Source organism: Danio rerio, chromosome 11 (genome assembly GCF_052040795.2).
Source record: "Danio rerio strain M-AB ecotype USA chromosome 11, GRCz13ab, whole genome shotgun sequence".
NCBI lineage: Eukaryota > Metazoa > Chordata > Actinopteri > Cypriniformes > Danionidae > Danio > Danio rerio.
The window spans coordinates 26,636,856-26,649,245 of record NC_141031.1 but is presented as its reverse complement, the minus strand read 5'-3'; the positions used below and the strand labels follow the sequence as shown (position 1 = coordinate 26,649,245).

General features: G+C 38.5%; 3 protein-coding genes across 55 annotated transcripts in view; 1 reads left to right on the top strand and 2 right to left on the bottom strand.

Annotated features, from left to right (window-relative positions):
- Positions 1–12,390, bottom strand: part of si:dkey-76p14.2 — a 247,425-nt gene that overhangs the window by 121,753 nt on the left and 113,282 nt on the right. The gene's annotated exons all lie outside the window — the stretch shown is intronic.
- Positions 1–12,390, bottom strand: part of pnp4a (purine nucleoside phosphorylase 4a) — a 232,772-nt gene that overhangs the window by 107,100 nt on the left and 113,282 nt on the right. The gene's annotated exons all lie outside the window — the stretch shown is intronic.
- Positions 3,548–7,959, top strand: sox12 (SRY-box transcription factor 12). The gene is given in 2 exon segments (NM_001030278.3): positions 3,548–3,787; positions 4,197–7,959. A coding segment is annotated over 1 exon segment (1,110 nt). The 5' UTR covers positions 3,548–3,787; positions 4,197–4,247; the 3' UTR covers positions 5,358–7,959.

The window sequence follows — 12,390 nt, the reverse complement described above, 5'->3', positions numbered from 1 at the left end:
ATAATTTGGCAGATAGGATTTTGGACAGTTGCCCGTTATATGGAAATACTCAGAGAAATGCAAGCTTGCACTTCAAGTCCTCGGGTTCTGATGACCGTCCTTCATTGATTACTAAATGTATATTACCATTATTGGCACTTTAGTGGCAGTCAGCTTTAATTAACTGTTTTGGGCCATTTCAGCGTGTATCGATGCTACGGCGTATCGATGCAGTGACGCTGAACATATGGATCGGCTGACATATTTCACTGCAGCATTAGTGGCAGAATCTGTTCAGATGATGATAGTTCACTGTAATCGTCAATTTTTGTGGGCAGATGTAATGATGTCATACCAGGACAGTTGTTTAATGCGGAGAGTCTGAGAGCAGGCTTATTAGATGTTCTCTATTCCCTGTCCTCCTTCATTAACATTTCACTTTACAGAAGAAATTGATGTGTGAAGCCACTGGAAAACGACTCATTGCGACAATGTCCAAGATTAAGAAGAATATAGATGGCAGCTAATGTATTCCTTTGTTCATTTCCATTCAGCTATCAATTGATCACAAGCATCTTGTCCCTGGCATTTAAGTGAGGATATATATTTAGTTTTATTTAATATAGGGTATTGTGTAGGGTAGGGTAGTTTACATAAAATACTAAAGGAGCTGACATGTATTTCATTGTTGCTGTGTTATTACAGTATATTATAATGCTGTACTATTACAATTCTGAGTGATGGCATTTTAGTAGTAATAAAAGCAACACTGGTTCATTTTGAAGACGGACACCTGTATATCTTACCTGTCAATATTGGGATGTGAAAATAAGATATATTTCCTTGCTCATCTGGAGCTGTTTATTTGTAAATAAACAGTTGAAACTATTAGTAATATTTATTCATTCATTTTCTTGTCGGCTTGGTCCCTTTATTAATCCAGGGTCGTCAGCGACCCAGCGACCTTCTTGCTGTGAGGCGACAGCACTACCTACTGCGGCATGCCTACTGATAAAATGATAAAAACAGCTTAGCCTATTCAAATGAATAGCTATTATAAATAAATAGAATCAAGTCATCAAATTTTTTTCCATTTGATTTCATTAAATAAAAGAGGTGTCACTTTAAAAATGCACAGATCTATAATAAAAGCATTCGATTGATTTCCAAACTTTTTATTAAGACAAAATTAAGACAAAAACCTACCAAAAACGGCATGTTTAGATGTTATTATTAATATTATTATTATTATTTTGTGTATATATCTGTTCAAACTCGCACCCAAAACCCAAAGTATTCACTTTCGCTTCACTTCAAATTGCGGGTACAGAAGGGAAACAGTTTATTACTATGGAGCGTACCTGATAGCCATGCACCAATACATGAACTGACTTTTTTGAGGATTGCAAAGTCGGGGCAATGGTGTCTGTAATGGAAAGAAAAGGAATCCTGCCGTTTTTATATTTATTTTAGTGTTTTCATGCCTACACTGTAAAAAAAAAAAAAATTCTATGAAAATTAATAATTTTACGGTTTATTTCCAGCAGCTGGGGTAAATTAATAAATCGTGTAAAAAAATAAATTATAGAAATGTACCATAAAAGAACGCACATTAAATTATACAAATTTCCTTAAGTTTAAATTTCTGTAATTCAACCTCTGTTATTTTACAGTAAATTTCTGTAATTTAACAGCTGTTATTGTCCTTTTTTTTTCGGCAACCCAGCTGCCGGAAATAAACCGTAAAATGATGGATTTTTTACATTGAATATAAAATGAAATCATAGAACAGATTGGCATTTAAAAGCAAAGGGCGTCCCGTGGTGGTTTGGTTGTCACCCTTTATAGAAAGATTGAAAATACAGGAGAAATACGGTAAAATCTTCATGCGGAATGACAGCGAAATAGAATTGTAAAATATGGGAGAATCCCGAGAAAAAAAATCGGTTGACAGGTTGACAGGTGTGCCGTATACATTTCTGGAGAGCAATAATTATGTAGGCAGAGCTACGTATGATTGCATTTTGTCTTTAAAATGAACGTATGAGGTGGTATGATGCCGCCACCGACCTCTGTTTCTTTTTATTATACCGGCTGTCTATTTACCTCAGTGTGGATGGCTTTTCTGCTGTTACCAGTTTGTCCAGTGGCTCGCCGTGTACATCATCAAACTTGAGAGGTCGAGACATTTTAATTGCAACGATGGGGTTCAAGTCTGGGGAAGCAAGGTTCCAGAAAGCAGGTAAAACAAAAACAAAAGCCAAAAAAAATAAAATAAACAACTAAATAATGTAGTGAGAACATGGTGAGATCTGAAAACATGGTAAAAGTTAGGTAGCCGCAAGGGCTTTACTTTTTCTGGATTGCTTTTATAGATACTGTTGGTTGGGTTTAGGGAAGTGGTTGATCGGGTCAATCATTGCTTTTAAAAACACTATTGGTTGGGTTGAGGGAAGTGGTTGATCGGGTCAATCGGTGCTTTTGAAAACACTATCGGTTGAGTTTAGGGAAGGGGTGGGTGGGGTGATTGGTCAGTCGGATGTCTGTCAGTCGATAGTGGCCTCTGGTGGATTGATGCAAAAACAGCAGACACAAATGGCACTCGCGAGAAAAATTTGAGATCTGAAAAAGTGTACACTGCGTATATAGGGATATAAATATCTGTATAGAGGGTTATGAATCAATAATGAGCCTAGGTTGAATAAATGGCCCATATAGAGATTCTTATAGGTAAATAAAATCAATATAAAAAAATCACAATAAAAACAATGCTTAATAATATTTAAATTGCTTATTTTTTTTATTTATTTTTTATTTTTTTTTGCTTATTATTAGTAGTTATTAGTTATTATTATTAGTAGTATCATAATAACAAAAACAACAATAATTGTTATTAACATTATACTTTTATATAATTGTGATAGAAACTAAAATGTTATTTTATTTATTTGAGTTATACTGATAATTGTTGTTGTTATAATAATAATAGTATATTTTATATATTATTGTTATTATTATTTTAATATTATTCATTCATTCGTTTATTTTCTTTTCGGCTTATTCCCTTTATTTATTTTAATATTAATTTACTGTAATAAATCAAGGCAAAGACAATCAAAACTAAAGAGCCCCAAAACAGTTTTTAGTTATAAAAACAGAATCAAATGTTTACTTTCATATTTCTATGCATTGTGCATCAGAAAGCTAAAAATGCCAACACTGTATCCATGCCTGCAGTTGTGCCAGTTCCAGCAATGCAAATCAAAAACTACAACACACAAACCGATGTAAACATGATTCTACATGTGCCAGACTGCCTTGAAGGTCTTGTCCTAATTTAAGTTTTTGCTTGTAGCATTTAACACCTCCTCAGTTAGCATCTCTTTCTTTCCATCCGCTGCACTGTAGCTGTGCCTCACTGCATGGAAACTTTCACCCCCCCATCCTTGACACTCACACACCCACATGCACACAAACACACGACACACAGAGCAGTGGGTGGAAGGGGAGGAGACTGTGTCTGCTAAGGTTGAGCTGTTTACAGTGTGGGTTTATAAAACAGCAGACGAGGGGGGGCGTCTCTACAAAGAGGCAGGAGGAACGGCAGACGAGGATAGAGAGAGTGACGGAGAGGATAGAGAGCGTCTGAGAGAGAGGATCCGCATGCGGGACAGAGGAAGAAAACAGCAGGCAGACGCTGGACAGCTTTTTTTTTGACTTGCACCACAACTGCTACAGCAGAGGAAATGCTTATATGAAGAGAAAAAGTAATTGTGCATAGTAAGCAGAAGCTGTCTTCGCTTGTATTGTAAGTACCAAACATTTATCTCAAAATTACATATATAATTATATGTGTACATACATATATATATATATATATATATATATATATATATATATATATATAGTAACAAGAGTAGCAATATTAATGTAGTACAGTGATAGTATATTTAAAAAGTAGTAGTATAATAAACTAATATTAAAACTTATCAGAAATAAATGTTTACATACATTGTTTGTGTTTACAGTGTGCATTTTTATACTTTTAAATATATTTTTTTTATCATTAATATTATCATAAACAATTATTAAACACTTGGTACTGTGTATAACAACACACAACACATATTACATCTTAAGAAATCAGCACAATGTCATTTATATTTAACAAACAAGTTTATAAGAGGTCACTGAAGGCATATCTGTCCCTATTTCAGGATAAAAGCTGGAATTGGTGAGTTGCTGCATCTTAGAGTGTCTCGTCATGGATGACTCTAGGGAACCTACTGAATAGATCTCAGCGCTGCATCATGGTTCAGCAAAGAACCCACAAATACTCGTCAGTCATGGACAGCAATTCAAGCAGGGAGGTGTTTGTGGGACTGGCGGCTGAGGACGATGCCGAGGTGTTTGGACATGTACCTTCTAACAAAGACCCCAACTGGTGCAAAACTCCAACTGGGCACATCAAAAGACCAATGAACGCTTTTATGGTCTGGTCTCAGATTGAGAGACGAAAGATCATGGAGCAATGGCCTGATATGCACAATGCTGAGATTTCAAAGCGCCTTGGGAAACGCTGGAAACTACTGCCTGACTATGAGAAGATACCCTTTATCAAAGAGGCCGAAAGACTGCGTCTAAAGCACATGGCTGACTATCCTGACTACAAGTACCGGCCCAGGAAGAAAAGCAAGGGCTCAACCCCTGTCAAACTTGGCGAGAAGTTGCCTATGAAATCCAGCAAGCCCCTTCCAGGAAGATCTTCCGGGCTCTCCTGCAAAGGGCTTAAGATCAAACCTGCTTCTTCAAAGCATAAAATGAACTTTAGTAGCAATAAATACAAGAGCTACAGTGAGAGCATGAGCGACGACGACACCATGGATGTAAACCTAGAAAGTCCAGTGACTCAGCAAGACGATCGCAACACGTCAAGTCACTTTGTCCTTCACCAGCAGGCTACTGTTCAATCTGAGGACCAGCAACCAATTCCTGAGCTCAGAGTGAAAGGGCCCATCTCTCAAACCAGCAGCATCCAGAGTCTCTCCTCGGACAGCGAATGCCAGGCTTTCCCAGAGTCCACGATGAGCGAACCACGAGGGTCCACATCTGGAAGATCTTCCACTCCGACCTCGACCAGCTCCTCCTCTTTGGTGTCGTCAGCATGTTCGGATGAGGAACTGGACGAGGAACTCTTGCATATAATTTCCAACAGTATGCCTATGGACTGTTCCGCTCTGGACAAAGACTTTGAAGCATTTAACGCCAACTCAGGATCTCATTTTGACTTCCCAGATTACTGCACTCCAGAGGTGAATGAAATGATTTCTGGGGACTTGCTCGTGCCCAGCATCTCAGACCTAGTGTTCACCTACTGAATTTGAGTCTTCGTAATGTGGTCAGGCCTGCATAGCTGCCAAGTTGAAAATATGTTGTCCATGTTGTACTTGGACAATTCCTTTTTTTCCATGTGTTTATTTTTCTCAATGAATTCCGTAAGTGCTATTGCTTTCCTTTCCAAGCATGTCACATCTTGTTGGTTTAGCGAACACACACACAGGGGTTTGCAGAGCTGTTCGTCAGAGAAGACATTTAGATTTTGTTTAACACTTCAGAAGCAGCAGGGTGTAATTCTTGGAGAAAATGTCTCTCACCAGCGGTTTTTAAACTCCAAGTATCTTAATGGGAAGCAAAGATCAAACAAAAATGACAATTTTGTCATCGTTTATTGACCTGCATGACTTTCTTTCTTCACGAAATGCTAACATTTGAAGAACGTGTCAGATGTTTTGGTCCAATTAATGGGCCAAAACTACACTGGACACTACCAACTTTCAATGTGTGAGCATTCCACAAAACCCTCATCTTTTATAGTCCACAGAAGGCCATGGGTGATGACAATTTCCGTTTTTCTGTGAACTAGCCCCATTATATGCAGCACTGTCATCTTCAAGACTGCTCATAACACAAACTCTTAATCTTTATTAAATCAAATATAATTTCCTTCAAAGTTGTGCACATGTCGGCTGACAGTGTTGGTGCATTAATATCCTAAAACACTGAGGCAGAAAAGATGAGTGAAATCTTCCCACAGCACTTACAGTAAAGCATCAGTAACCTTGCAGAGGAAATCACTGCAGACACATAATTCATATCATATACTTTAATTAGGTAATAGCACTTTCATCACCTTGCCATTGCTGCAGACATTAAGACACATGTGTGATTTAAAGGCAGCTCTGCATCGGCCCAGGGTGCAGGTGTGTGTGTGTCTGTGTGTGTCAATGTGTGCCTGAACTGTTTGGACAAAAGGGGGATAAGGTTAGGGTTTGGGCGGGGGGGTTGGTTCTTTCAGGGAACTGTGCATCTGTCCATGCAGGCAGCAGCTTTTATGCAGGGGTCGGGCTCTGCGCTTACCGAGCGTCTGCTGGGGTGGGGAGGTGTGTGAGGGGGGGGCTCCTGCACCGGTTCGCTGAAATGCATGTCATGTCTGCAGTCTGGCTGCAGCTGCCCCGATCAGGGCGAGAAATCTGTGTCTGCCAGCTGGCCCCCATTGACTCTCTCAGGGATCGTTTGTCTAGGTCCTAGTGCCTCCCGTAGGTAATTCATCTGTGATGATCTGTGTGCATGTGTGTGTGTGTGTGTGAGAGAGCGTCTCTTTCTCTCCCGGAGAAACCATCCAAAGCCAACTGAAGTGACTGAATGCCCTGATTTCTCAAAAAAGGAAGATCCGTCCTCTGTTTTCTTTTTATTTCACCCACATGCTCTTATTAATTTCAGTTCAGTTGGCGCCCGGGAGACCGGCATTATTTACCTCCCACCAACAGTTGTCAGAGAAGGGACAACAAACCCTGCAGTTCATATCTTACATAAACTGTTAATCCTCGTCGATTCGAGACGTCCTGTGAAGATGCGGCGGCATGCTGTGCAAAGTGAAGGAACACAAAAGGAAAGGGACCCGCTGTGTGTTTGCTCTTGGTTTAACCTCACTGTTTGGACTGCATAATGACTACTTTTGTCACATTGACCACAGAGGCATACAACAGCCTGTGTTTCCTTATTGTAGGAAAGAGTTGACTAGACCAGTATTTTTTCTAACCCATGATAGTTTGCAAAAATCTTAGTTTTATCAAGTGGTTTTTAGAATGACAGTACTACACATGTACTTCAGGTATCTGTATTCCAGCCGAAAAGAGAAATGGCGTCAACCAAGAGGGCTGTCAGGAAAGATGGACGCCATTTGTGATATGAGGCCTTCATTCATAAAACACAAACATGAGGATTTCTTTCAGCTTGTAAAAAAACATTGCCTCGACGTGTATGTATAGCACAGACAGATTTAGTGCTGTAAAACGGAAATGTTGGCATTTTAAATGCTCAAAATTGTAGAAACTGTAGAAATACCGCAAGTTATTGGAAACTGGCATTGTCTTTGTAATGCAAAAAGGTCATTTGTATTATGAAAAACCAAAATCAAGTTTGCATGTGTCATGTGAATAGATACAACAAAAGGCTTGGGCCTTCAACAATCATCAGGGAAATTATTTCAGGAAAGCGACACGTTCACTATTTTGGAAGATTCAGCGCTACTGAAATTGTGAGATGGCTCGCCGTACCTGAAGCTCACAAACAGGAACCAGTCTTTGCATTAAGACGTTTGTCAATCAAATCTGTCTCTGTACACTCTTGAATTGTATCAGGTCACACACTGAACCAATACAGTACCAAACACCAGCAGTCAATCTAACGGACTCAGGACTAAAAACATCAGCCCACTGTGGATCTGCTTTGATTCAGCCATTACTAAAATGCACTCTGTTTGGCCATTGTATGTCATTGTAGATGATCTGCAAAAGAACTGTATGTAGCATCAAAGGTCAATTTGCAAAGTTGTACCTTTTTAAATATTAAATATTTTAAAAACGTCACAATTCCTTTGGGTGCATTTTTCAGCTGTAAATAAAACATTATTTAAATGTGTCTTAAAATTGATCCTTTCACAATGTGTCAATATATGTTTTAAGATTTTCTTATTTGCTTTTATTTCAAAGACGGTGTCATTTATTTATTTGATATTTCACCAAGAGCGCCAGAAAATGGGAACGACACATCACAGATGGGCTCAGGCAAATTAGTGTCAAAGTGATAAATGCAGAAAGCTGTATATAACTGAAGCAGTGTAAAAATACCCATCTGGTCGGCACCTCCTACTTCTGGGCTGGCAATTAATGAACAGCATTCTGTGGGATAGAAGAAAACCAAGGACAATGCTAATTTCACACAGGCCAGACTCAGCTTTGCTAAACCTGTCATATGCAGAGCATGCGCTTCCTCGTTTCCACGTCTGTCAGAAATCTGCTGCCAAAATTAATGACGGAGACTCATTCAGAACAAGGGCCAGCTTTTAAAACTGAAGAATTTTCATAGCACTATGCTGATTCATCACGGAAGACCTACAGTACAAAGTGGTTTATACAGCAATAAACAGACAAAAAACAAGCCCCTGAGCAGATATTTCCCAAAGAAACACTGTTTCTAGGCCCAGAGCTCATTTATAATCTCAGCATGGTGCAGTTTCAGCTATTACAGACTGCACTGGTAGGTGAGAAATCTTATGTGGGATCCCCATGATCATCTTTAAATGTGAAAATGATATGAAATTCTTGTGAAATGTTATACGAATCATCAGCTAAAGCACTCTTTAGAATCAATGTTGTCAAACTATGACCATGTTGCCTCAAATGCACCTTCATTACATAGATATCTACTTTTTCTTATTATTTCCAGAGGAAACAACACAAAGTTGTTATGGTCCACTTTTTCTTATTATTGAATCCTTATGCAATGAGAAGATGACTTTTGATTGGTCTCAAACTCTACAACAAGTGATGTCAAATCTATAAAACTTGATGTTATTTGAATGATTTGGGTCTGGATGTTTAATTACAGCCACTTTTATCTGGAATTACCTTGTACTATGTCTATCAAAGTCATGCTGTATTACACTGAATTCAAAAGATTGTGTTGCCTTTACATTAGTGACAACAGGATTTACTGACAAGCATTGTGCGGTCACACAGAAACATCTGAATTAGTATCGATAATTTGTAGCATTTGAGTTTTAACCAAATGTATTTTAATTTAACACAACCAGACATCAAGTCAAGTACTTTATGACGTTTTCATGAATTTATTGGTGCTATAATTTTGCTGTATAAGGAACAGTTTACCCAACAATGTACTTAAACAACATCTTTTTACTGTGTGTGTGTGTATTGTAAAGTTTTTGTGTACAACTTTGTTAAAAAAATTATTTGTGAAAACAATTTAAAACCGCTGCTTCTAAAAATCCTACTAGAAATGCTGTATTTTGCATGCAAGACCAGTAGTTGGCGATGTCACTTTGTACAACAAAACACTACGCGACTGCACACATATATGGCTGCGTCCGAAACCGCCTACTACTCAGTAGGTACTGCTTTTGAATTTAAACGTACTACTCGGCCGTTAGAAAAGTACGTTCTATACAGTATGAATGTGAAAAGTATGAATGGAATTCGGACGTACTATATCCGCCATTTTGTCATAGTCACGTGACCTACCTGCGTCACTTGCGTCGCTTTACTCTCATTCATGAATTCGCTCGCGGGGCATCATGGCATAGGGCAGCATGCATGGGATGCGCACTTCAGAATCTCGCCGGAAGTAGCATATCGTCCGGGTACTTCTCGCATACTGATTTTCGAATTCTTTGAATTCGGACATACTACTCGGCTCGCATACTGATTTTAGCGTACTATATAGTATGGAAGTATGCGGTTTCGGACGCAGCCACACAGTTCTATCCGCTTGTTAAGTGTGACGTCACACGAATCAGCTTCCGGGTCCAAACGCTATATCAAACTGTATAGGGAGACTCAACAAATGGTAATAATAAAGGTTTATAGAGTGCTGTAATACTTCCGAAAATCACGATCGCAATATATATATATATATATATATATATATATATATATATATATATATATATATATATATATGCCTAATATAATAAAAAATCACTTTAATGTGGGATATGACTAAAAAGTGGTCAAAAACAAATGTTTTCTTAATTCAAACAAGTAGCAGCTTGGAGTCGGAAGCAGTATTGCTTACGTCATGACTTAACAAGCGGATAGTCTGCCACTGTGTTTGTGTATTTGTGCATGCTTATAGAATAAACATAAGCCACATGCACATGACATCAAAGTTTTACAGCATGGTTTTCAAAGATCTGAAACCAGTCTTTAAAAAGTTTCAAATATCAGCCACCCAAAACAATATTTTCAAGACAAAAACATAAACAAATGCATAAACTGCTGAAAAGAGTGTAAATACCAGTGTAAGCATGTTTGACCATCCTTCTGTAGAGCACAAAAGGATGTGTGATCCAAGCTGCATTTTCCATACAATAAAAGTGAATGGTGACCATGGTGGTCAAGCAAGACTTTCACTAAACGTTTTCGAATTCACAAAACTATCATTATACGACTCCAGATGTACATTTACTTAGATATATTCAGATTTAGAAAATAATACACAAGGTGTACTGACTTTTATGTAGTATGAGATCCCATTTATTATTGAGCTGCAAAAACATTCTTCAAATTATCTCCTTTTTTGTTTCATGCAAGAAAAAAAGTCATGAGTTTTGCATTAACATGAGGAAGAGTAAACAATGACTGGGCTTTCATTTTTGGCTAAACTGTTCCTTTAATCTCTGCTTAGAGAATAATATACTTCTGCACAACTCTCTACAGGCCTTTGCATAACAGATCGTGATTGTTTTCATTAGTCATTCACCTCACTGCTCCTCCACAAAAACGAAATATATCAACATCTTTGTGCACAAAACCTTTCAATACACAGAAGTCTTTAACATGCTGGATGATTAGCATTGCTTGTTTCAATAGTGTGCTATAGTAAAGTATCTCATAAGCAATAGCAGGTACAGAAAGAGATGAAAGCACTTTTGTGTACATACAGTAGCAACAGGAGCAGCGCCGGTTGTTATTTTGATGGATTTATCAGTGTATCCCATCAATAAAATACTAGTAAGTCTTTCTTTCTGTGTGTGTGTGTGTGTGTTTAAAAGGGCTCGTAGAGGAAACGAAATGCATGCATGTCAACACAATTACATCTATGCACATATACAGTAGATCAATCCCAATTCTACCCCTTAGCCCTTTCCCCTTACCCTTCGTTTTGCGCGTTCCTGTGAATGGGTAGGGGTGTCACAATTCTCTTTAGCTTGAAGGCATAGGGCTAAGGGAAAGGGGTAGATAGTCCTTCGAATGAAGACTTTTCAGGACCATACTCGAAACCAATGGATAACAAAATTTCCCAGAATACACCAGCTATAATGACAGCAAGGCTGCACACGGAAGTCAAGAGATCCTCAAATTTGTATTTATTGTATTGTATAAAATTAGTATTTTGTCATTATTATGAATTTTTACAACAAGCACATGTTTTAATATATTCATAACCGCGTTCGTGTTTTACCTTCATGCTTTCAATAAAAAAAACGCTAAAATAAATCCGCTAAATTTCGCAATTTATAATCCATAATCATAACTCCTGTATAGCAGTCCCACAACATTCTGACATTCAATGACACTGAAATACCCTGTCAGAAAAGTCTAGTGTCTGGGAATAAGCTTTTTTACAGTGTCTGCTATAATGTTAATGTTGTTTTGGTGTGTTTGCATAGATGAATATGGCCACTGTGGGCGAGGCAGTGGCACAGTAGGTAGTGCTGTCGCCTCACAGCAAGAATGTCGCTGGGTCGCTGGTTCGATCCTCGGCTCAGTTGGCGTTTCTGTGTGGAGTTTGCATGTTCTCCCTGTCTTCGCGTGGGTTTCCCCCACAGTCCAAAGACATGCGGTACAGGTGAATTTGGTAGGCTAAATTGACCGTAGAGTGTGTGTGTTTTCCAGAGATGGGCTGCAGCTGGAAGGGCATCCTCTGCGTAAAAACTTGCTGGATAAGTTGGTGGTTCATTCCGCTGTGGCGACCCAGGATTAATATAGGGACTAAGCCAACAAGAAAATGAATGAATGAATATGGCCAAATGCACAGTACACTTACAATCTTATTGTCACAGTATATCGTTATGATAACATGATATATGCCTTCAGTGATTTCCTGAAGATAAATATCAAAAAATACCACAACTGGAACAACTACAGCAGTCACCATAATCTGATCTCATTTAAAGCAATAGATTGCGATGTCATATGATGATCTGTGCAGGTGCTGTAGTGCTGTCCCGATTCTTTGGGGTAAATTTTGAAGCCCTTCCCCTTCACACTCAGGTTTAAGGGCCAAGGAGAAGGGGAAGGAGTAGGGGTACAAAAATAGAATTGGGAT